Below are 25,775 nucleotides of genomic sequence, written 5' to 3' on the forward strand. Positions count from 1 at the left end.
AAGAGGAAGGAAGAGGAAGGAAGGAAGAGGAAGGAAGGAAGATAAGAAAGAGGAAGATGAGGAAGGAAGGAAGATGAGAAAGGAAGGAAAGATGAGTAAAAGGAAAGAAGTTGAGAAAAAAATGAGAAAAAGGAAGGAAGATGAGGAAGGAAGAAGGAAGGAAGATGAGAAGAAGATGAAAAAGGAAAGATGAGAAAAAGGAAGATGAGAAAGAGGAAGGAAGATGAGAAAGGAAGATGAAAAAGGAAGATGAGAGAGAAAGATGAGAGGAAGGAAGAAAGGAAAGATGAAAAGGAAGGAAAGATGAGAAAAAGATGAGGAAAAAGGAAGGAAGATGAGGAAGGAAGAAAGGAAAGATGAAAAAGGAAGGAAAGATGAGAAAAAGGAAAGATGAGAAAAAGGAAGATGAGAAAGAAGAAGGAAGATGAAGGAAGATGAAGGAAGGAAGATGAAAAAGGAAGGAAAGATGAGAAAAAGGAAAGGCGAGAAAGAGGAAGCAAGATGAGAGGAAGGAAGGAAGGAATCTGGCATCATAGGAGATCCTCCTGTGGCTGAGGCCTGGCTGAGCTTCCAAGGCCTTCTGAACCTGAGGACGTGGTGACCTTCCAGACCTTCTAAGGTGGACCTTCCGATTAGCTCTTCTCCGGACCCCTCCTGGGCTGGGAGATGGGCAGCAGATTTTCTCTGTAGGCGTACTCAAGGATGGCCAAGTAGCAGAAGTAATACTGCTCAGGGGTCTGGATGCTGAAGGCGCGCTGGGTCCTCATCCTCACCACCGCCTGGTAGATGTTGAGCGTGCCCACCTCGTGCAGTTGTGACAGACAAATATCCAGTGCGCAGAAAGTACCTGTGAGGAAGGAGAGGAGGAAGGAAGGGATCACCCATCGGCCACCTTCCGAAACAAATCCATCTTTGGCCCCAACTTCTTTGGAGCCTGCTTTTTGGTGAAAATATTGGGCTTCCAGATCCCCATAACCCCCAACCTGCAGGGCCTTGGGGGAGATTGAAGGTTGATTACAGGGCAGGGCAAAAGGTTGAAGATCGCTCCTCTGCATCCCAAAAATTTTAAGGAAAAGGAAATGACCTCCTCTATTCCCAGTTTTACAAGTGGGCAGAGTTCTGACTTAGGCTTCCCGAGAGCCTGAAGCCAATTCCTGGTCCCGACAAAAACCTCTTTGATTAATTTACTGCGAATTCCTCCCAGAAAAGTCTTTCACTGGAGGATTTATAGTCACAGACCTTATCTGGCTTGGAGAGCTGCCAGGCCGATATCTGCAGAACTTGGCAAGGAGTCTTGGAGAGTCAGGAACCAATGAAGCGAACTAATGGTCTCCTGCAAACTCCACTCCCTTGTCGCTCCTCTTTTATTTCCTCTGGGAGGGGCCATTCACCGTCCACCTGTGGCCTTCCTCCCACGTTGACCCGTTCTTTAGCTCTTCCCTTCGTCTAGCAACACTGCGCATGCGCACACTGGGAACAGGCTCCAGCTGTTCTTCTGCCTCACTGATGTCTGACTCTGAAGGCAGCTGATAACTGTCAGACGGCCCTGGCCCCCTTTCTGCCTCCGACACAGAGCCCTCCTCAGAGCCTTCCCCAGACTCCAGGACTGGCCCAGGTTCCTCCCCAACCTCCTGCTGCCAGCTCTGCTGGTGGGCCACAACACAGGTTGGAGAAGATCACTTCTCTGCATCCCAAAAATTTAAAAGGAAGAGGAAATGACCTCCACTACTCCCACTTTTACGAGTGGGAAGTCTTCTCCAATGTGGGCCCTCCAAGAGGGGCGTGAACTTCAACTCCCAGGTTCCTAAGCTCTGACTTTGCTAGGTGGGGCATGCTGGGAGGCAGAGGGTGGAGCCATGGGAAGGAAGCTTCTGAAGTTCTTGGAAACCTAACCCTCCACTCAAGATCCCAGGACAATTTTAGTTACCTGTCCTCCCGATACCGGCACTGCAGTGTACCACAATGGGTGGCCCGCCCGGGTGACCTTTGTAGCGTGGTCCCAAGGCGCTGACGGCCACCCTCTGCTGCTGCTTGACGGCTCCCAGGAAGTCAATGAGTGTGGCCGCCGAGGAAGGGACCCCGTAGTCGGGCCAGCTCACGTACTGGAAATGGGTCACCCGGCGTCTCTCGCGGTTCTGTAGGCGGTTGGAAAGGGGGCGAAGTAGAGAGAGTGTGTTGATCCCACGTTTCAGATCATCACCTTCCTGCCACTATTGCAAGGATGGGTTGTCTAAGAGCCGAGGTGGCGCAGTGGTTAGGGTGCAGTACTGCAGGCCACTTTAGCTGACTGCTATCTGCAGTTCAGCGGTTCAAATCTCACCGGCTCAAGGTTGACTCAGCCTTCCATCCTTCCGAGGTGGGTGAAATGAGGACCCAGACTGTGGGGGGCGATATGCTGACTCTGTAAGCCGCTTAGAGAGGGCTGAAAGCCCTATGAAGCGGTATATAAGTCTAACTGCTATTGCTATTCTGCTTGGGAGTCGATGACCCCTATGGCTCCCTTTAGATCAACGTTTCTCAACCTCAGAAGGTTGACGATGAGTGGACTTCAACTCCCAGAATTCCCCAGCTGGCATGGCCAGCTGTGGAATTCTGGGAGTTGAAGTCCACCCATCTTAGATATGCCAAGGTTGGGAAACACTGCTATGGAGCCAAACCAATGGGAAATGAGGGAGTTGAGGACCAGAAATCTGGAGACCCACCAGGATTGTTTCTGTGATGATACCCCTTGGACCTTGGGACGAAGAGTTGATGCAATTACCTCGCAGCTAAACATCTCCAGGAGTGTCTTCTTGTAATGGTTGAGGTTCTCCGTTCCAAGGTTGGTAACCGTTAAGGTTCCATAGCCGATCTGGAAGTCTTTCTCCAGGGGCCAATATTGACCACACTTCCTTTTGCCTCCTTCTTCAATCCTTTCATGGAAAGAAGAAAAGGAGAATGTGGAATGGGTGCATACCCGGAAGGGGTCAGCTTGGAGCCCAATGGAAGCATGAAGAGACATCATTTGAAGGAACCACAGTTGGCGCCCAGTTGGCATAAGACGTCAAGTCCAAAACCAGAAGAGCTTTGGCTTTGGCTTGATGTCTCAAGTCAAGAGCGTTTTCGGAAGAGCATCAGTGCAAATGGGGACAGCCACCCTCTCTCCTAAAAACCCATCAAGGTCATGCTTACTTTTTGTCTGATACACAGATATGTTAAGTGTTCTGACCGAGGCTTCCCGAGAGCATGAAGCCAACTCCTTGTCCTGACAAAAAACCCTTTTATTAATTGACTGTGAATTTTGCTCCTTCAACTTCCAGCAAAGTCTTTCGAGAGAGGATTTAAAGTCACAGACTTCATCCGGCTTGGAGAGCTGCCAGGCCGATCTCTGCAGAACTTGGCAAGGAGTTCTCGGAGAGTCACGAACCAATTAAGCAAACTAATTGTCTCCTGCAAACTCCACTCCCCTTTCGCTCCTCTTTTATTTCCTCTGGGAGGGGCCATTCACCGTCCCCCCTGTGGCCTTCCTCCCAAGTCGACCCCTGTCCTTTAGCCGTTCCCTTCGTCTGGCAACTCTGCGCATGCGCACACTGGGAACAGGCTCCAGCTGTTCTTCTGCCTCACTGCTGTCTGACTCCAAAGGCAGCTGATAACTGTCAGACGGCTCTGGCCCCATCTCTGCCTCCGACACAGAGCCCTCGTTCGAGCCTTCCCCAGACTCCAGGACTGGCCCATGTTCCTCCCCAACCACCTCATTGTCCGAATCTGCTGCCAGCTCCACAACAGTTACCTTGTAGTCATCACAATCACCAGCACATTCTGTTCCCACACCATCCGCCAGAAGTCATTGTACGTGTTTTCTAATGGCCCTAGAATGAAACAGGAAACAAAAAGACGCTGTTGAAAGCTACATACTACAGTTAGTCCTCGCTTACTTACTGCTTTGTTCAGGGACCCTTTGAAGTTTGATTGATTTGATTTGATTATATTTATATGCCATCCTTTTCCCCCGAAGGGGACTCAGGGCGGCTCACAATTCAAATCAGGGAAGGGGGGTACAGACAGAAAATAAAAGACAAAACATAACAATACATAATTTAAAAACACACAACAGTCATACCATTCGAGACGGGGGCAACAGCTCTTTAGCCCCAGGCCTATCTGAACAGCCAGGTTTTAAGGGCTTTGCGGAAGGCCTGGAGGGTGGTGAGGGTTCGAATCTCCACGGGGAGTTCGTTCCAGAGGGTCGGAGCAGCCACAGAGAAGGCTCTCCTCCGGGTAGTCGCCAGTCGACACTGGCTGGCGGATGGAATTCGGAGGAGGCCTAATCTGTGGGATCTAATCAGTCTAGTGGAGGTGATTGGCAGCAGGCGGTCTCTCAAGTTGTCACGATGATGCAGAAGAAATAACGTTATGACCAATGTCTTCCATTTATGACCTGCGCAGCGTCCCTCAGACATGTGATCATCATGACATTAAACGTAGGTTGCCCTGATCCTGGCCCATTATCTCCCTTCCTTGTGGAGTGGAAATATTGGAGAGAAGGGGATTTCAAGAGAGTAAGAAAGCACTCAGTGCTTTTCTGGGTTTTGACAAAACTGTGCCACGGTGGATTATTGGTCCACGCAATGATCACCGCAAAAAAGGTCATAAAATTGGGCCAGTCATGTGACCAGCCTGTTTTAGGCCATTATGGCAGACAACATAAATGGGCAGTTCCATTAAGAATCGTATGCCAAGGACGTCCTATAATAGGCAGGGCCAAAATTTAGCAACAATCTGGTTGCTTCTAGTTGCAAGATAGGGTGATAAGACTTCGAGTCTAACCTGATAAAAAAGGCATTGGGTTTTTCTGGAGCACCAGACATGCAAAGCACACCTGTTGAGCCAGGCCAGAAGAGGGAGCTGTGGTTTGACAAGACTCCAGACTCTGAATGCAGATGTTGCCTCTTTTCTATGATTTCTAAAGAACCAGGTGATGTTTTCCAAGATCTGGGTGTCAGACCTGGAAGCCATCGTTTTACCTTTCGGACTTCAGGCCTGCCACATTTTTTTACTACTGTGGGAAAATGGGAGGGGGGGATTATACAGAGTATGGATGCTATGTAGCCATAACAACATTCTTTCTCAGAAAGTCAAGGTCATCGTGTCCTGCAGCTGCCATGAGGTGACTGGGAGGCATCTCCTGGTTTGGATGGTACCTGATTGGATCATGTGACGGACGTGTGGGTGCTGGGCAGGGACTTGGGACTTTCTTTTGGGTGGAGAAAACCTGGAAGCTTTCAGATTTGGGTTTGCCCAGATGGGCCAATATGACATCTCTAATAAAATACAACTTTACTGGATCTTCAATAATAAATACCAAGTCATCTGCAAATGCTTGCAATTTATATTCTTTTTTTAATTTTCATTCCTTTTATATCATGCCTTATCTTTCTGTTCAAAACTTCTAGTGTCAATATGAATAACAGTGGAGATAGCGGGCACCCTTGTCTGGTCCCTTTTCTAATCGGCATATTTTCTGTCATATCTCCATTTACCATCACCTTAGCCTGTTGTTCTTTATAAATAGCTTTAACCATATTTTATGAATCCCTCCCCAAAGCCCATTATTTGCAGTTGCATTATCATAAATTGCCAATTTACATTATCAAAAGCTTTCTGTGCATCCCAAAATAACAATGCCATTCGTTTCCCGGGGTGTACTTCATAATATTCTAATGCATCCAATATAATTCTCATATTATTTCTAATCTGTCTCTTGGGTAAAAAAAAACCATAATAAAATGGAACTTTGGGGAAACTTAAGCCTTGGGGGTCTTCTTTTGTAGGGGGGGGGGTCTTACTTGGAACCCTGACTTTGCGGCCATAAATACCTTGAGTGCCGATATAAGCGTTCCTTTGCTTGTACCCGTCCATGAAACTCGCATTGATGTAGTCGGTCATCTATAGAGACACAATTGTGTTTGTCAACCCTACAGGTGCTACATTTGGTGTTGGGCAAAGATAAATAGCAATAGCAATAGCAGCTAGACTTATATACCGCTTCATAGGGCTTTCAGCCCTCTCTAAGCGGTTTACAGAGTCAGCATATCGCCCCCAACAACACTCCGGGTCCTCATTTCACCCACCTCGGAAGGATGGAAGGCTGAGTCAACCCTGAGCCGGTGAGATTTGAACAGACGAACTGCAGATAACAGTCAGCTGAAGTGGCCTGCAGTACTGCACTTTAACCACCGCGCCACCTGCGTAAGTATTTTTAGTGCTTTGCAATATTAAAAAAATATCAGATTTTATTCCCTACTCCTAAACAAAAGGCCCATGAAACCGGAGTTTCATAACTGTAGTCATAACTTTCTTCACCCATCTGCTATTCTCTCTTGCAACCAATAGTACTTTTCCTATGTTCTCAGACAAAAAGAGAACTTTAACTGTTCCCACAACCTCTTCCTTTCTATTTCTTAACAATGACAAGACCCAAAAGGTTTTCTCCGGGCAGGGAAACAGAATTTTACATTTTATCCGCATGACCCCACGTTCTGTAATTGGGCTTTAAAACGTGAAGGGCATATACCCCCGAATTCCACTAAATGATTTGCGCGGAACAATATATGCAGTCTTTGGCAACTCCCTTGCGTGCTTAAAGCCGATTATCTCCTTTAGCATAGGGGTGAACAGCGGAGCAGAAAATACGGAGAGAAAGAGGGTGCTTTTTTTGACCCTCCATCATAACTGCAAGTTTTAAATCTGCTTATATGGCAAAGCCTTTAATTGAACAGAAGGGATTTCTGCTCCCTTTCTTCATAGAAAGGGATTTCTATAGAGCCGAGGTGGCGCAGTGGTTAGAGTGCGGCACTGCGGGCTACTTCAGCTGACTGCTAGCTGAAAGTTTGGCAGTTCGAATCTCATCAGGGTCAAGGTTGATTCAAGCCTTTCATCCTTCTGAGGTGGGTAAAATGAGGGACCCAGATTGTATTGTATTGTATTGTATTGTATTATTTGTATGCCGCCCTTCTCCGGGAAGGACTCAGGGCAGCGAACAATTCAAAACGGGAAAAGGGGGAACATAAAACAGAATACAGATAATTAAAATAAGCAAGAATCACGCAAGCATACAAGTCGAGAGGGGAGGGAACTCATCAACCCCAGGCCTGCTGGCAAAGCCAGGTTTTGACAGCTTTTCGGAAGGCCTGGAGAGAGGTGAGGGTCCGAATCCCTGCGGGGAGTTCGTTCCAGAGGGCTGGAGCTGCCACAGAGAAGGCCCTGCCCCGGGTAATAGCCAGGTGGCATTGGCTGGTAGATGGCACCCGGAGGAGGCCAACCTTGTGAGATCTAATGGGTCTGTGGGAGGTAATTGGCAGCAGGCGGTCTCTCAAGATTGTTGGAGACAACAGGCTGATTGTAAACTGCTTAGAGAGGGCTGTAAAAGCACTATATAAGTCTAAGTGCTATTGCTATTTCTCTTTGTCCCAAATACCTTTCAATTCTAAATTGTGTTCCGTTGACGTACAGCCCAACTTCCCCCTAGGCAGTGTACGAATGCCCCCTATGGAAAATATCCAGTTCCCCCCCCCCCCCAACAACACCCCTGGCCGTTAGCACGACCATTATAAAGGTCTGTTTCAAACCTGCTTCAATTGCGCAGCCAGAGATGGAATTCTTTTGCTGTGATTTGGGGGTTCGATCCCCAGAAATTCCCATCAGTTTCACTCACCTCCTGATAGTTGAACTGTTTGGATAGCTTCACCCTGGTTTGATCGAGGCAGGGAACATCCCCGTATCGGTTTTTCTCCTGGTTCAAAGGTGCCCTGGAAAGGAGGGCAGAAACATGAACGAGGAAAACACCAGGAACGGCTCCCAGCAAGGAAAGGCCACTAGCAAAGGAGCGAACATTTCTTTAAATTTCTTTTAAGGTAAAGGTGAAAGTTCCCCTCACACATAATGTGCTAGTCGTTCCCAACTCTAGGGGGCGGTGCTCATCTCCGTTTCAAAGCCGAAGAGGAAGCCAGCATGGAAAAAGAAGATTGGACCATGTGATGGATTTGTGAGTGTGGGGACAAGATCATGAACTTTTAACTGGGTGGAATTCTGATGTCTTTTCCAGAATTGAGATTAACAGAGATGTGCTAGGATGTCTGCTTTATTAAATTGGAACTTTAAGGATCGTTTTGCCTTGGACTCTGATTTAATTCTACATGATACTTGGAACGCTGACACAATCAGGGGAACAGCCTCCAGAGGTTGTGAATGCTCCAACACTGGAAGTTTTTAAGAAGAAGACTGGACAGCCGTTTGTCTGAAATGGTCTAGGGTCTCCTGCCTGAGCAGGGGGCTGGACTAGAAGACCTCCCAACCCTCTTATTCTCCAACCTCAGACCTTCCTGCCCTCCTGGGTGCTTACAGAGAACAGCCGAAGGTGCCCGTGGGGCTCCGGTGCCGAATGCCTTCATATTCCTCATAAATTCCTCGCTTCTGCTTCTGGTTGACGTGCTCCAGAAGTTCGGTCAGAGTCATGGACTTGGGCCCGGGCACATGGACGGAGCCGTTGTCCCGAGGTGGAGCCAGAGGGACCAGGATCAGCTCATCCAGGGGGTCCGGGTGCCCGTTCTGCTGCGGGAGGAACCTGCAGTTCCAGCTGAGGGGGTCCAGCTTGAGAGAGCCCCCCAGGTACTCGGGGAGGCACTCCTGGGGCAGGTGCTGCCTGAGCTCCGACATCTTCACCATCTGGACCTAAAAAGAGGAAGCGGCACATGGCAGTGCTAATCAAAAGGGCCTCACAAACTTTTATTCCCTGCCCTTTTTTTGAAGGGAGCGAAGGTTCCCTGTATTCAAAGTTCAACCATTTCGGCTTGCTTGCACTGAATTCCTGATTTATTACATTATTTTTTTTTTAAAAAAATCCTGCTTTTATTACTTTTCTAGCTGGATACCCACCCTTTTGCTACGAAACTATGGAATAAATCGACACTTACAGCTTGAAAATTAATGTGTAATAACGGATCGGCCTCTCCTCTCCCCTTCTCTCCCTCAGTCTTGCCCCACAGAGGCCTCTCCTATCTTAATCTTATCCCCTCCTCTCCCTCAGTCTAACCCCTTAGCATCCGAACATTTTGCAGGTGAGGAGGGGGAGTAGAATGTCTAAACTCCCAGGCCGGGTGAGTCATGCGCTGGTCACGCCCGAGTGGCAGTTAGAACAGAGTTCTTTTCAGGTGGGGAGGGGGAGTAGAACATCTAACTCCTTAGCATCAGAGCGTGTTAATAATAATATAAGAAATACTAATGATCTTGATGGTCATTTTGAAAAAAATCTTTTCGTAGCAAGCACCTAGAAGCCAAGAGAAACATACGTGCCACAATTTCAAGTTTGTAATTTAAGGTGGCGAATTACTCTTTATTATTTCCACCAAAACAACCATCCTGTGAGATGGGTTGGGCTGACAGAAAGGGACTGGTACAAAGTCACCTAGCCGGCTTTCATGCCTAAGGCAGAACTAGAACTCACCATCTCCTGGTGATTTGGCCCAAAGTCATCTAGCCGGCTTTCATGCCTAAGGCAGAACTAGAACTCCCTGTCTCCTGATGATTGGCCCAAAGTCACTCAGCCGGCTTCCATGCCTAAAGCAGGACTAGATTTCACAATCTCCTGGTTTTTAAGCCAGCACCTGAACTGGCTCTCATTTGCCATTTTAGTTCCAACTTCCCCAGCTCCTAGCATAGCGCATTGTCTGTTTTCCCTGCACTCAGCCTAAATTTCTCAACTGGGCGTGTGAATGTGGCTGGTTCACCCTTTTAGCAACTCACCCTTTCTCGTAATTTCTCTTTAAGCAACAAGCTGATGATAGAATAGGGAACTCGAAACCACATGGGGGCTCCTACGATGAAAACCTTTTTCAGGCGTGCTGGAAAGGCTCCCTGGAAACCAAGGAGATAGTTAGAAAAATATTCCATTATTTTTTTAAATCAGCATTTTGGAACAAAAAGGAAAACAGACAAGAAATTAAGGCCAGAAAAATAAAATACAGGAAATTTGTCGTAGGATTTGGTGCAGATAAAGAGCAGGATAAATCGTAGAACGAGAAGCAGAATTGCAGGGCGGGGGGGACAATCGATCCTCATCAAATGGATCATTGAAGATTAGACTGTTAAGAATTGTTGTCAAGGGAAACCCAAATTTTGAATGTGGAACAAGGGAGATTTGGTACTTATTGGAAATCTGTATTCATCAATGGATCAAAGGTCAGTTATTAGGGGGGGAAGGGACTTCCTTTTGATATTCCTTGCAATTTTTCTTCTCTTTCTTCCCTCCTTCAACTGTTCTTGTATTCTGTGTGTGTCGTTCACAACTAGACTACGGTCTGTGCTGAATTACACGACTACAGCCCTTAACATCCTCGTTCAACACAGCCGAGCAACGACACCCTCAATAGTACCGCAATGATTTACCTGATCAGGTAAGGAGGAGCACCTAGCTAAACAGGGTTGGGAGAGAGGATAAGAGGCCACCAGGAGATCCTAGACTCGCGAGAATGGTGTTTTAACTCAAAAGGGGGATTTTTGCCTGCTTTTCCCCCCTCTGGCCAGTAGGGGGAGGCCCAAGTACATTGGAAAGAGTAGAAATTGGTAAAAAGTAAATTGCAAAGTGGATTTGCTTTGAAGTAAATTTGACGCCCATCTCAGCCAGTGAAGGCTAACAGGCTCGGAAGAGCAGAAATTCCCTACTTTTTTTCTACAACTTGAAGATTTGTTGATGAAAACTGCCCCATCAAAAAGACCAGCCCAGCCCTTGGCAGTTGGTTGGGCTCAGGGAACAAATATCCTTGTCTGTGCATGATGAGAGATGTTAGTGGATGCTTGGGAAGGTCGTCACGAATGGCTGAAGAGCCACAGGTCATGGCTGTGTTCAAAAATGACCAAGTAATAAAAAGAAAGAAACCGCGATCTTGGTGTCACAATAATTCCAAGCCATGTCGTGTAGAATAGAATAGAATAGAATAGAATAGAGAGTAGAGTAGAATAAAATAAATATTGGAATGAAGAATAGAATGGAATGGAATAGAATATAGAATAGAATATGAATATAAACAGAAAGAATAGAATAGAAATAGAATAGAGAATAGAATAGAATAGAGAGTAGAGGAGAATAAAATAAATATTGGAATGAAGAATATAATAGAATGGAATAGAATATAGAATATCGAATAGAGTATAAATATAAACAGAAATAGAATAGAATAATAGAAATAGAATAGAGAATAGAATAGAATAGAATAGAGTAGACTAAAATATTGGAATGAATAATATAATATAATGGAATGGAATAGAATAGAATATAGAATAGAATATAAATATAAACAGAAATAGAATAGAAATAGAATAGAGAATAGATTAGAATAAAATAAATATTGGAATGAATAATATAATATAATGGAATGGAATAGAATAGAATATAGAATAGAATATAAATATAAACAGGAATAGAATAATAGAAATAGAATAGAGAATAGAATAGGAACAGAATAAAATAAATATTGGAATGAATAATATAATATAATGGAATGGAATAGAATAGAATATAGAATAGAATATAAATATAAACAGAAATAGAATAGAATAATAGAAATAGAATAGAGAATAGAATAGATTAGAATAAAATAAATATTGGAATGAATAATATAATATAATGGAATAGAATAAAATAGAATATAGAATAGAATATAAATATAAACAGAAATAGAATAGAATAATAGAAATAGAATAGAGAATAGAATTCTTTATTGACCAAGTGTATTTGGGGACACAAGGAATTTGTCTTTGGTGCCTATGCGTTTTGTATTTTTTTATCTCTTGTGTTTTTATCGAAATGGGATGTGCCATTCGCTAAATAAATATTTCTTTTTTATAACTTACTACTATCCCCCACTAAGGTTATGCCAAGCACTTAATTGTATAGCTTCAATAAGTATCTGCCATTTGTAGGTATTATCTCTCTTTCTCTTTTGGGGGGGGGGGGAAGTCACTGCTGCTTTAAATTGAAATCAAAAAGAAGGAAGAGTTGGGGCTCAGGGATAATTCTGGGCCAAGGGAACCCAACTGATAACCACGGTTGGGATTCCCTGGGGCCAGAGAGACTCCACCTCTAATTCTTCTCTGTCCTCAGTCCCCTCGTGATGGTCCTTCAGAGAAGCTCCCCATGCTCTGGGTCAACTGACCGGCTGAGGACTTTAACCAGATGACCACATTCGAGGATCTCAAATATTTGCGCTTGGCTGACATTTTTTTCTCCCGAAAAGGGCACTTTCAGACAGGAAAAGGCTTGTTTTTAAACTCCCCCGCCCCTGGGAAATTGTCCCTGAGTTCTTCATCCGTGGCTTGAGGAGAACTGCAGGGCTGATGATGAACAGGAGATGGTTACCAGCAGGTCAATATTCGGGCCAGTAGATGGCTGGATTAAAAGCTCTGTGGTTTATATTTGATTCATGAAGGAAACAGCCTTGTGTTGAGCAATTAAAAGGTTTTCATTATGCCGGATAAACTGGCCGAAAATAAAAAATCTGGCTTCCATGCGAGGCTTCTCATTGGCTCCTCCTTGGGTAACACATCAGGGCTATCATGAAACATCCACAAGGGACCTACCAAGCTCAGAGAGCTCCAGGGGCTTCTCATTTCAACCCTGAACTGTCAATATCCCCCTTTATTGAGACCTTTTCATGACAGCCTTCAAGAACTTCGTGGTTGCTCTCCATAAACACGTAAGAGAGCAGCAAAGGGTTCCTCGCCCATCAGGGCTATCATGAAACATCCACAAGGGACCTACCAAGCTCAGAGAGCTCCAGGGGCTTCTCATTTCAACCCTGAACTGCCAACATCCCCCTTTATTGAGACCTTTTCGTGGCGGCCTTCAAGAACTTCGTGGTTGCTCTCCATAAACACGTAAGAGAGCAGCCAAGGGTTCCTCGCCCATCAGGGCTATCATGAAACATCCACAAGGGACCTACCAAGCTCAGAGAGTTCGAGGGACTTCTCATTTCAACCCTGAACTGTCAATATCCCCCTTTATTGAGACCTTTTCGTGACGGCCTTCAAGAACTTCGTGGTTGCTCTCCATAAACACGTAAGAGAGCAGCAAAGGGTTCCTCGCCCATCAGGGCTATCATGAAACATCCACAAGGGACCTACCAAGCTCAGAGAGCTCCAGGGGCTTCTCATTTCAACCCTGAACTGCTAATATCCCCCTTTATTGAGACCTTTTCGTGACGGCCTTCAAGAACTTCGTGGTTGTTCTCCATAAACACGTAAGAGAGCAGCCAAGGGTTCCTCGCCCATCAGGGCTACCACGTCATGCTTCTAACCCAATTCCTAGGTAAGACCCAACACAGTTTCTATGGACTACCAAACATTTCCATCTGGGGAAACATTTTGGGGGGAAGTATCTGTTGGGACAGGGACCTTGACGAAGTTGGACAATGCCCGAGAAGGGAAGCCAAACATCTGAAGCTTTTTCTTAGCAGAATTTCTGGTTTCGGGGGGGGGGGGGTTGCGCTCCCAGGGGCAGTTCCAAGCGAGGTCAGTTTGGGTAACGGCCGCTTTCTCATTACCTTCAACAAGTTTAAGATCTTCTTGCTGAGATCCAGCTCGAAGTTGGAATAGTGGGAATCCGCCATGTCGTAGATAAACACCAGTCCGTTCCGCTGAGTTTCAAAGCTAGTTTGTGGGAAGGAAAAACCACTGATTTAACGTCACGTGCAAAGTGGCAGCCTGGATCGCATCTCGCCTCCACGAGGATTAAGAGAGGGAGTTGAGGCTCACACCCAAAAGCCCAGCCTAATTCAAAAATGAGGACGCAGATTGTTGTTGGGGGCAAGAGGCCGACTCTGTAAACCGCTTAGAGACGGCTGTAAAAGCACTGTGAAGTAGTATATGTCTGCGTTATTGCTATCTTCCTTCCTTCCTTCCTTCCTTCCTTCCTTCCTTCCTTCCTTCCGGTTAGAATGCAGTATTGCAGGCTAACTCTGCCTACTGCCATCAGTTCAATTCTCACCAGGCTCAAGGTTAACTCAGCCTTCCATGGTGGGTAAAATGAGGACCCAGATTGTTGGGGGCAAGAGGCTGACTCTGCAAACCGCTTAGGGAGGGCTGTAAAAGCACTATGAAGCGGTATATAAGTCTAAGGGCTATTGTAGCCCTTCCTTCCTTTCCCTTCTTCCCAGTGTTTAGAATGCAGTATTGCAGGCTAATTCTGCTGACTGCCAATTGCTAGCAGTTCGAATCTCACCAGGCTCAAGGTTGACTCAGCCTCCCGTCCTTCCGAGGTGGGTAAAATGAGGACCCAGATTGTTGGGGGCAAGAGGCTGACTCTGTAAACCACTTAGAGAGGGCTGTAAAGCATTGTAAAGCAGTATATAAGTCTAAGTGCTCTTCCTTCCTTCCTCCCTGTAAAGCACTTAGAGAGGGCTGTAAAGCAGCAGTTTGTAAGTCTTAAGTACTATTCCTTCCTTCCTTCCTTCCTTCCTTCCTTCCTTCCTTCCTTCCTTCCTTCCTTCCTTCCTTCCTTCCTTCCTTCCTTCCTTCCTTCCTTCTTCAGCTGCTACTTCAGCTGACTGCAGTTCTGCAGTTCAAATCTCACCGGCTCAGGGTTGACTCAGCCTCCCATCCTTTCAAGGTGGGTAAAACGAGGACCCAAATTGTTGGGGACAAGAGGCTGACTCTGTAAGCCACTTAGAGTGGGCTGTAAAGCATTGTAAAGCAGTATATAAGTCTAAGTGCTCTTCCTTCCTTCCTCCCTGTAAACCGCTTAGAGAGGGCTGTGAAGCACTGTGAAGTGGTATATAAGTCTAAGCGTTATTGCTATTGCTATCCATCGCTCCAGGCTCTCGAAGCCAAAACCAGGTGCCCAATTGGACTGCAAATAGCCCTCCTTACCTTTCCACTGCCCTGTCCAGCAGGTAGAAGAGGGCCTGAAGTACCACGTGTTGGACACTTTTGTTGGGATGGTGCAACTTAGCAGTGAAGAGAGCAATGGAGGCTCCGGAAGGATCTCGCACACTCTGCAAAGAAAGCAGGGGGAAGAATATCAGCGAGGGTTGATATGAACCTCTGCTAAACCACGGAGAATGGTGATCATGGGCACGTGGTCAAGGAACTCGGGTTCGTCCGTGGCGAAGGGCAGTAGAAGCCGGGTTATTCAGCAGCACAAATATTTTGGAAATGCTCCTGGCTCTTAATAGCTGCAGGCTTTGATTCCCCCCCCCCCTGTATCCTAGATTAAGTATGAGATTAACCATTTGTCTGGAGTGGTGTAGGGTTTCCTGCCTGAGCAGGGGGTTGGACTAGAAGACCTCCGAGGTCCCTTCCAACTATTCTATTCTATATTCATTCCATTCTCTCTTCTCTTCTCCACGGACCCTTCCAACTATTCTATTCTATTCCCTCTTCTCTTCTTTTTTCCCTGTTCTATTCTATTCTGAATTCTATTCTATTCTATTCTCTCTTCTCTTCCCTTCTCTTCTTTTTCCCCTGTTCTATTCTATTCTGAATTCTCTTCTCTTCCCTTCTCTTCTTTTTCCCCTGTTCTATTCTATTCTATTCTGAATTCAATTCTATTCCCTTCTCTTCTTTTCCCTGTTCTATTCTAGTCTGAATTCTATTCTATTCTCTCTTCTCTTCCCTTCTCTTCTTTTTCCCCGTTCTATTCTATTCTCTCTTCTCTTTCCTTCTCTTCTCTTCTTTTCCCCCGGTTCTATTCTATTCTATTCTGAATTCTATTCTATTCCCTTCTCTTCTTTTCCCTGTTCTATTCTAGTCTGAATTCTATTCTATTCTCTCTTCTCTTCCCTTCTCTTCTTTTTCCCCTGTTCTATTCTATTCTCTCTTCTCTTTCCTTCTCTTCTCTTCTTTTTCCCCTGTTCTATTCTATTCTGAATTCTCTTCTCTTCCCTCTTCTCTTTCCTTCTTTTCTCCCTGTTCTATTCTATTCTATTCTGAATTCTATTCTTTTCTATTCCCTGTTCTAGTCTGTTCTATTCTATTCTAATCAAGGAACAAGAACATTTCAGGATAAAATTCTTGTTAGCCGTAGCTCTCTATGGGGAAACTGCTAATGGGGGGGGGGGGCGCCTTACAGGTTTGTCATATAAAAGGGTTAAAAGGTAAAGGTTCCCCTCGCGCATATGATTACCCATAGCTTGTTTAGAGTCTTGTTTAGAACTTCAGACCATCTCCATCCTTATTTGAATGCCCCCTTATCAAGGCTTCGGGGAATTTCTCCCAGCCTTCAAATTTCCCTGCAATCCTTCCAGGGTTTCCTGGCTTCACCTATTTTTCTCCAGAAGCAAAACTTACCAGGATGGTGAATTTCCCACTCAGGAGTTCTGACCTCAAGGGTTCCTCGTGCGGTTTCAGCTTCACGATTCCTTCCTTGAACCTTGTTTCCTAAAGAGGTGGGAAAGAAGATCAAGCCATCAGAATAGAGGTGGAAGGGACCTTGGAGGTCTTCTAGTCCAACCCCCTGCTCAAGCAGGAGACCCTAGTTCATAGAAGAGCCGAGGTGGCGCAGTGGTTAGGGTGCAGTACTGCCGGCCACTTCAGCTGACTGCTAAGCTGCAGTTCGGCGGTTCAAATCTCACTGGCTCAAAGGTTGACTCAGCCTTCCATCCTTCCGAGGTGGGTGAAATGAGGACCCAGACTGTGGGGGCGATATGCCGACTCTGTAAACCGCTTAGAGGGGGCTGAAAGCCCTATGAAGCGGTATATAAGTCTAACTGCTATTTCGGACAAGTGGCTGCCCAATCTCTTCTTAGAAACCTCCAGTGATAGAAGCACCCGCCCCGTCTGGTGGCCAGCTGTTCCACTGGTTAATTGCTCTCACTGTTAGGAAGTTTCTCCTTCATTCCAGATTGCTTCCTTTCTGGATTAGTTTCCACCCATTGCTCCTTGTCCTGCTTTCGGGTGCTTTGGAGAAGAGGCTGAGCCCCCTCTTCTTCGTGGCAGCCCCTCAAATATTGGAACATTGCTATCATGTCACTTGTAGTCCTTCCCTTCATTAAACTAAAAGGTAAAGGTTCCCCTCGCACGTAGGTGCTAGTCGTTCCCGACTCTAGGGGGCGGTGCTCATCTCCGTTTCAAAGCCCAAGAAGAGCCAGCGCTGTCCGAAGACGTCTCCGTGGTCATGTGGCCGGCATGACTCAATGCCGAAGGCGCACGGAACGCTGTTCCTTTCCCACCAAAGGTGGTTCCTATTTTTCTACTTGCATTTTTTAACGTGCTTTCGAACTGCTAGGTTGGCAGAAGCTGGGACAAGTCACGGGAGCTCCCTCCATTACGCGGCGCTAGGGATTCGAACCGCTGACCTTTCTGATTGACAAGCTCAGAGTCTTCACCACTCAGCCACTGTGTCCCTCTACTCTCACTACACTTTCCTTATTTAATTTTTGTTTTATCAATACCAGAACACCAGCAGGCCTAAGCTCCACTCCGGTTGCTCAGCAATATGTATGTATGTATGTATGTGTATATATGTATATATATGTGTGTGTGTGTGTGCAGCGCTAGGGATTCGAACCGCCGAGCCTTTCTGATCAACAAGCTTCAGCATCTCCCCCAATTCCAGCAACCGTTCTGGGAAACATCTCAGCAAAGGGGTTTGAAGCCGTTTTGGAACGAGGCCATTCATGGATATCTAAGCTTGTGTGAATCCACCCATTCAGGGAAGCCCCCCTGAGCCCACCCACCCAGAGCAACCCCCCCCCCGCATTGCCCAAGCCTTAACTAACCCTGTAGGAGTGAAAGAGTTCAATTGCCCGGAGGACGTCGAATTTCCTGGCCATGAGGAACTTGACAGCCATGTTCCAAGAGAGGGGAGAGACATTGTACTGAATGGTCCACTTGTTGATCTCTTCCAGGAACTGCTTGGTGGCCTTGACGGAGCAGAGCAAGGAGAGAGGAAGGAAGAGAACGAAAACAGTTAATCTTTGCTTCAGCTTGGAGGCTGCACGAGATGCAAACTCAGCAACAGAATTTCCTTACAATCGGGAGCGATTCAACGTTTTGGAAAATACTTCAACTTCAGCTCTTCAACTCACGACCACAATTAGAGCTGGGAAAAGGGTGTTTAAAGGATATGTGTAATTCTTAAAATGGGAAAGAAATGGTGGAAGAGGGAGTTATGTAAACACAGAGCCGGATTTGCTGGAAAGCCATCCCGAAAACACACCGGATTGAAGAGGAAAATGTGTAAACACAACAACGGAAAGAGGGAATGGAGAGAGGGGTAGAGGGGAAGGTAGGAAGAGGAGAGGGAAAGAAGTAAGGGAAAAGGAGGGGAAGAAATGGAGGGGGATTAAGAGTAGCAGGGAGGGTAGGGAAGGAAAGAAGAAGGGAGGAGTGAGGGAGAGGAAGTAGAGAAGGGAAAGGAGAGGGGGGAAAAGAAGAAAATAGAGAAGGAGAGAAGGGAGGGAAGGAGAAAAGGGGAAGGAAGAAGAAGTACGGTTGTTGCAAAACAAGACGGGTGTAAGGGATGGTAGAAAAGCAATCTCGATTATATTTTTTTAATTTTAGGAGGAGGAAGAAATTGTTATAAATGTTATAAGATAACACATACTATTCATAGTAGTTATGAGATTGTATATTTGTGAATGTACGTATGAGAAATAAAAATAAAAAGCTTTTTTTGGGGGGGAATTAGAACTGGAAAAGTGGTCCAATCGGGAAGTGAGGCATGGCATAACCCAGGCGTCACCAACCCACGGACTCTGGAGCCACATGTGGCTCTTTCATCCCTCTGCTGTGGCTCCCTGTCACTGGTCAGCTGCACAATTGATAGGGCTTTCGGTTAGGACAGGTAGAGGAAAAAGGATGCTGTGCTAGGAGGGGACTCTATGGTGGGGGAACTGGACTTCCGGTCAGCAGAGTAAAAAGGATGCCGTGCTAGGAGGAGACTCTATGGTGGGGGGGAGAACTGGACTTCCGGTCAGCAGAGGAAAAAGGATGCCATGCTAGGAGGAGACTCTATGGTGGGGGGGAACCGGACTTCCAGTCAGCAGGGGAAAAAGGATGCCGTGCTAGGAGACTTTATGGTGGGGGAAAACTGGACTTCCGGTCAGCAGAGGAAAAAGGATGCCGTGCTAGGAGGAGACTCTATGGTGGGGGGAACCGGACGTCCAGTCAGCAGGGGAAAAAGGATGCCGTGCTAGGAGGAGACTTTATGGTGGGGGAAAACTGGACTTCCGGTCAGCAGAGGAAAAAGGATGCCGTGCTAGGAGGAGACTCTATGGTGGGCGAACCGTAATTCCGGTCAGCAGAGGAAAAAGGATGCCGTGCTAGGAGGAGACTCTATGGTGGGCAAACCGGACTTCTGGTTGGCTCCAGAATTGAATGGGGGGGGGCTTCTGGTTAGGACCTTTGTGGCTCTTTGAGTGTTTAAGGTTGCCGACCCCTGGCATAACCGCTCCCAATTTAACGAGCTTTTTTTTTTTTTTGCTATGGCCGTTAAGGGAATCTCCCTAGTCCTTAAGCGAAACCTCATGGGGATTGTGAGTTGCGGATCTTCCCCATGGATTTTGCTGGTCAGGGGCCGGCACAATGTCAATCGTACGACACCAGGATGCTGTCATAAGTACGTGCCAGTTGCCAAGCACCCAAATTTCAATCACACGGCCACGGGACGCGGTCGTAAGAGTGAACAAATGTTCATGAGTCACTTTTCCAGGGCCCTCGTAGCCTTGAACAGTCTCTAAAAAAAAAAAGGGCGTAAGTCAAAGGACTCTCGGTCCTTAACTGGGGTTGAAGATCCATAATTGCTTCCCTTCCTCCCTTTAGATGCGATCCCGGTTTAGATATATCCCTAACAAAAACATCAGCCATTCCTTGTGCCCAATTTTCAAGCCGCCACACCTTTTACTGTAAAAATAACAACAAAAATGCCAGCAGATGAAAATGTCGGACGAGGTGAGTCACGGAGGAGGAGAGATGCTGGTGAGATGCGGAGGGAGGAAAGAGAGAAGGATGCCACGAGGGGTAAAAAAAAGAGAAAAGAAAAAAAGAAAGGATTGCCTGAAACGAGAGGGGCTGGATTAGATGACCTTCGGGGAACCCCTCCAAACCTACAGTCCTGGGGCTGCACCATCATGGCTGTACGGAGCTTCAGCACGAGGCTCGCCTGGTAGTTTTGCCTTTGGAGGTTTTGCCACATGGAAGAAACAACAAACTAGGATCTAAATCGGGGCTCTCTCCAACCTCGGCAACTTTTAAGCCGTGTGGACCCCCAACTCCCAGAATTCCCCAGGCGGCTTGACCGTCTCGCTCAGCGACTGAAACCTGGGGCTCGACCGTGGTCGGAAGCCGAGGAGGACCTGGACTCTCTTCCCGACGTCAGCCAGCCAAGGGCCAACTGAACCGCTGAAATCCACGTGGCCCCCCCAAAACAGCCTAAGTGGCTCCACCCTCCAGGGGTTCGATCCGTGGCTCTTCCGTGGCCGCTCCAGGGCTCCCCGTGGGCCCATTTCTGGAACGGAAACTCCCAGCCAATTCCTCGCTTCGGGTCTTGGCAGGGGGGGTTGGGGGAGAACTATGTGGCCATTCATTTTTAATGGAAGGACAAACATCTCGGAGAAGTGACTCATGGAAAAGAGCAGGCCTGTGGGCTCCCCACCCCCCTTGTGTCAGCCGGCTTCGGCCTGCCTGGCAAGGGCTCCGGGGGCCACCTCTGCTCCAGGGGTTTGTGGGGAAGACTCCAATGGGGGCTTTGGAGATGCCATGGCCAAAAGCTGCATTTAGCAGCATCCAGCAAACTGCAAAGAATTCCGTGGCACGACATAACCGCGAACGTCAAAAGCGCGCCGACAACACCGCGGCACTAAAACCGCGATGTCAAAAGCGCACCGACAACAGCGCACCGACAGAAGCGTGATTTAACTTAAGGTAAGGTTTAGGGTTAGGTTTAGGGTTAGGTTTAGAGTTATGTTAGGGTGCGCTTCTGTCGGCGCGCTGTTGTCGCGCGGTTTTGACGGTGCGGTTTTGTCACCGCGCTTTAGTCACACGCGCTTTAGTCTACCGCGGTTTTGTGGTGGAACCAAGAATTCAGCCTCTCTATAGAAGTCTATATCAATATTCCTCCCTATCTATCTATCTATCTATCTATCTATCTATCTATCTATCTATCTATCTATCTATCTATCTATCCTCTCTTCTGTCTATCTATCATCTATCTATCTATCTATCTATCTTCTATCATCTATCTATCTATCTATTCTCTCTTCTGTCTGTCTGTCCGTCTATCTATCTATCTATCTATCTATCTATCTATCTATCTATCTATCTATCCTCTCTTCTGTCTATCTATCATCTATCTATCTATCTATCTATCTATCTATCTATCTATCTATCATCTATCTATCTATCTATTCTCTCTTCTGTCTGTCTGTCCGTCTATCTATCTATCTATCTATCTATCTATCTATCTATCTATTCTCTCTTCTGTCTATCTATCATCTATCTATCTATCTATCTATCTATCTACCTACCTACCTACCTACCTACCTACCTACCTATCAAATCTGTATCTATTATTCCCTCCCTCTCTCTTTCTCTGTTTTTATCTTTTATCTATGTGTCTACATATCTACGTCTGTCTCTCTATGCTTCCCTCCCCTTCTTTCTCTCCATCTATCTGTGTTGCCTATAGAAATAAATATTAATAAAGGTATCTGTTTATGTATCATTAGCATCTGTCTATCTGTCTGCCCATCTATCCACTTAGCTGTGTGGCTATAGAAATTAAATAAATATTAATAAAGATATCCGTCTATCATTAGTGTCTGTCTATCTCTAGTCACTGTGTGTGTTTGTGTGTGTGCAATCTATGTATATATCTAGGATCTGTCTGTCTGTCTGTCTGTCTATGTATGTCTGTATGTCTGTATGTATCATCTATCTATCTATCTATCTATCTATCTATCTATCATCTATCTATCTATCTATCTATCTATCTATCTATCATCTATCTATCTATCTATCATCTATCTATCTATCTATCTATCTATCTATCTATCTATCTATCTATCTATCTATCTATCTATCTATCTATCTATCATCATCATCATCATCATCTATCCATCCTTCCTTCCTTCCTCTAAACGTGGGCCGTGTTCCATTACTTTCAGCTAACACTGAAAAAAAAATACTTTGCCTTTTTGGAACAAGGCTTAACCAGGCTTAACTTTCGAGAAGTTTTCAAACTCAGGAGGGGGGGGGGGAGAGAAACATTCATTTCAGCTCCCCCGCTTCAATTGACCCAATTCTCTCCCCCCCCCCCCCCACCAATCCTGCTTTCCTGAAGAATGCAGTCTGTTATTTCCGAAAGCCAGAAGCCCTGGTGGAGCCCTACCTCCCTGGCTGGCAAGCGAGATCCACATGCTCTACTACAAATATTAAGCTCCCCCCTCCCCCCCCCGGGGACGCCTGAGGACGAGGTTAAAGTCAAAGAGCCAAAGAGATCTGGGGAGAAGAGCAGCGTGACATTGAAAGGATCCTTATCTCCTGGTGATCCACATTGACACGGGATCCTTATCTCCTCCCACGTTGACACGAGGGGGGGGGGAGGTTCGTGCAAGGACTTCCGAGCGCTTTTCTTTCCAAGAAATCCCCCAAGGTTTTGGCACCCAGAAGACCCAGCCAATCCAGGCCTTGGCACAGCGGGCGGCCTCCAAAACTGGCTAGGACCTACTCAGAGCACCGTGATGGTGGTGCGTTATACAGGCAGTCCTCGGCTTACGGCCACAGCTGAGCCCAGAATTTACATTGCTAAGCGAGACGGTTGTCAAACGAGCTTCACCCCCTTTCTCACCACCGTTGTTAAGGGAATCATCCCAGTTGTTAAATGGGGTAACACGGCTGTTCAGTGGATCTGGCTTTCCCACCCCACCCCCGTTGACTTATCAGGAGGTCGCAAAAGGGGATCACTGTCGTAAATATGAGTCAGGGGCCAATTTGGATCACGGGGATGCTGCAACGGCTGTAAGTGTGGGGGGAAAAAATAACAGTAAGTTTCTTTTTTTCAGTATGGCTGTCCCTTCAGTCACTAAATGTACTGTAAGTTGAGCTGTATTTAACACAACCTTAAAAAAGGTAAAAAGATTCCCTTCGCACGTATGTGCTTGTCGTTCCTGACTCTAGGGGGCAGTGCTCATCTCCGTTTCAAAGCCGAAGAACCAGCGCTGTCCGACATCATCTCCATGTTCATGTGGCCGGCATGACTCAACGCCAAAGGCGCACGGAACGCTGTTCCCTTCCCACCGAAGATGGTTCCTATTTCTCTACTTGCATTTCTTACGTGCTTTCGAACTGCTAGGTTGGCAGAAGCTGGGACAAGTCACGGGAGCTCACTCCGTTAGGCGGCGCTAGGGATTCGAACCGCCAAACTGCTGACCTTTCTGATCGACAAGCTCAGCGTCTTGGCCCCTGAGCACTGCGTCCCTTAACCCTGTGCCTTCCCATGGCATGAAGCCAATCTGAAAGCCAAGCACGTGATTGTGGCAAGATGCCTCCGTTGCTTCTGTTGCTCCTCTCTGCAGGGAGTCCTCGACTTACAACAGTTCCCTTCGTGACCCTTTGAAAGTAACAACAACCTTACAAAAAAACGACTTGCAATCATTTTTCACACTTACGACCGCTGCAGTCTCCCTGAGGCACACACGACCAAAATTCGGATGCAGGGCTACTGACTCATATTTGCGACGGTTGCAGTGTCAAGCGATTCCCGTTTTACGACCTCCTTGCAAGCGAAGTCAAGGGGCCGGCGGGGTCCCCTTAACCCCCGCGTTCCTGACTTAACCGCTGCTCTGATTCACTTAACGACCCGTGGCGAGAACGTTTCGTTAAAAACGTTGCCAAACTGGATTAACCAAACGTTTCGCTTAAGCGATAAAAATGTGGTTGTAAGTTCTGAGTTCTGAGAAACGGGGGCCAAAAAAAAATGGGACTATTGAGAAGAAAAGGTGCTTTCGGGTTTCGAGCAATGATTAACTAGTGGTTTGTTTTCCATGAAACGAGGAGACAAGGAAATGTCAGGCGGGAACACATTAATTGTGTTCAGAGCTGTTTCGTCACCCCGCTCCCGAGTTTTTTCATTCCCCCCCCCCCCCAAAATGCAGCTCAGGCGCTACCTGGCTGCTTTGTAATCTCCTTTTTTTTTAAAGGTGAAAAGCTCTTACATTCTTCCCATCCTTACTCAACTTCCCTTTTGTTGAGTCCCCAACAAAAGGAGAGAGAGAGAGAGAGAGAGAGAGAGAGAGAGAGAGAGAGAGAAAGAGAGAGAGAGAGAGGGGGGGGGGAAGAGAGAAACGAATGGCGTCACTCATCTGGGACAACAGGAAACGGGTTTCAAAAATAAAAGCCTTTTCCAAGGCAGCCAAAGACCGGATTGGATTCTATCAACTTTCTAATTCCATTGAGATGTTTCTATCTAGGCAGCTCGGAGAGAGAGAGAAATTCTTTTTTAGAAAAGGAGGTTGCTATGGGGATTCTTTTTTTTCTTTTTTCTTTTTAATTAAATGTGTTTTTATTTTCCATTTTCATTTTCGTACAGTCACATATATACTGTGCATAACCGGGGCCATATAACATTAACAATAGCCATTCCTCTTGTTGACAGTACCCCCAAAAATAGAAACCCAATGTACCTCTTCGACCCTCCATACACCCTTTCTTTCGCCCCCCTCCAACTTCTGCCTTCTTCCCTCCATCATTCCCCTCTACCCTACTTCCCCTCCCCCTCTACCACTCCTCTCTCCCGGTACGCTCCCTCCCTTCCTTCTCCCCCTCCCTCCAGTCCTCTCTCCCACCCTCTCTACCCCTCTTTCTTCTATCCCTCTACTCCTCCCTTCGGTGTATTTCTACAATCTATTAATATATTCAGCTTGTCCTTTTTAAAAAAAAAAAAAAATTCATTGTGCTGCATTGTGTGAAAAAAAACGGCCACAAGCCACATTTTTTTTCCCAGTGGCAACGTTGATCGGTCATTAAATGGAACGGCTGTAAGTTGAGAACTATCCGTAGCTCCCTGAATTTTGTAAGAAGTTTTTTTCCAGGATGTAAGCAGCTCTGCTGTTATTGAATGTATTAGGAGGTATCCAATAAGGAAATATTTCTGGAACCATGACATAACCGGGCCACAGTTTATACCAGGGGTCGGCAACCACAAACACTCAAAGGGCCACAAAGGTCTCAACCGGAAGCCCCCCCCTTTAATTCTGGAGCCGACCGGAAATCCGGTTTCCCCACCATAGAGTCTCCTCCTAGCACGGCGTCCTTTTTCTTCTACCTTCCCTAACCGAAAGCCCTATCAATTTTGGAACTGACCGGAAAACCCGCCCCTTACATGAGAGTCTTCTCCTGGCGCACCGTGCTTCCCCGCCCCAACCGGAAACCTCCTCCCAAAATTGTGGCACCGACTGGCGAGAGGGCACGGCAGCAGAAGGTTGAAAGAGCCACATGCGGCTCCAGAGCCGCATTTGGCTGATCCCTGGTTTATATCAATACTGTTTTATCTATAATCGAAGACTTCTGAGGATGCTATTATCTCCAATTGCAGCTCGTCTCATTGGGCAATGCCAACCCATTTACAGTTCTCCATCCTGGAGTATCTGAATTTTGGTCCTTCCCAAAGAGGAAAAAGAGGCACCTGAATAAAAATGCAAGAGATGATAAATATCATACGGAAAGTATTTAAGGGCTCTTAAACTTTTGCAACTGAAAAGAATTCCAGTTGATTTTAAGAAAGCAATTAATCACAGATAATTTCTTAT

At 46.4% G+C, this 25,775-nt stretch overlaps 1 protein-coding gene across 1 annotated transcript in view; it reads right to left on the reverse strand.

Annotated features, from left to right (window-relative positions):
• Positions 1-444: 444 nt before the first annotated feature.
• PTPN9 (protein tyrosine phosphatase non-receptor type 9) overlaps positions 445-25,775 on the reverse strand; it is a 31,111-nt gene continuing 5,780 nt past the window's right edge. The window contains exons 2-13 of the mRNA XM_087703997.1: positions 17,748-17,891; positions 16,318-16,407; positions 14,899-15,023; positions 13,575-13,680; positions 9,781-9,891; positions 8,381-8,709; positions 7,694-7,787; positions 5,856-5,925; positions 3,770-3,848; positions 2,762-2,912; positions 1,928-2,135; positions 445-847 (exon numbers count right to left, since the gene is read on the reverse strand). Of these exons, the coding sequence (XP_087560123.1) occupies positions 633-847; positions 1,928-2,135; positions 2,762-2,912; positions 3,770-3,848; positions 5,856-5,925; positions 7,694-7,787; positions 8,381-8,709; positions 9,781-9,891; positions 13,575-13,680; positions 14,899-15,023; positions 16,318-16,407; positions 17,748-17,891 (1,722 nt within the window). The 3' untranslated portion in view covers positions 445-632. The remainder of the gene's footprint in view (positions 848-1,927; positions 2,136-2,761; positions 2,913-3,769; positions 3,849-5,855; positions 5,926-7,693; positions 7,788-8,380; positions 8,710-9,780; positions 9,892-13,574; positions 13,681-14,898; positions 15,024-16,317; positions 16,408-17,747; positions 17,892-25,775) is intronic.

The sequence above is a fragment of the Thamnophis sirtalis genome, unplaced genomic scaffold (assembly GCF_051295495.1).
Source record: "Thamnophis sirtalis isolate CommonGarterSnake01/CBP01778 unplaced genomic scaffold, rThaSir2_p1.2 scaffold_2, whole genome shotgun sequence".
NCBI classification, from domain to species: Eukaryota; Metazoa; Chordata; class Lepidosauria; order Squamata; family Natricidae; genus Thamnophis; species Thamnophis sirtalis.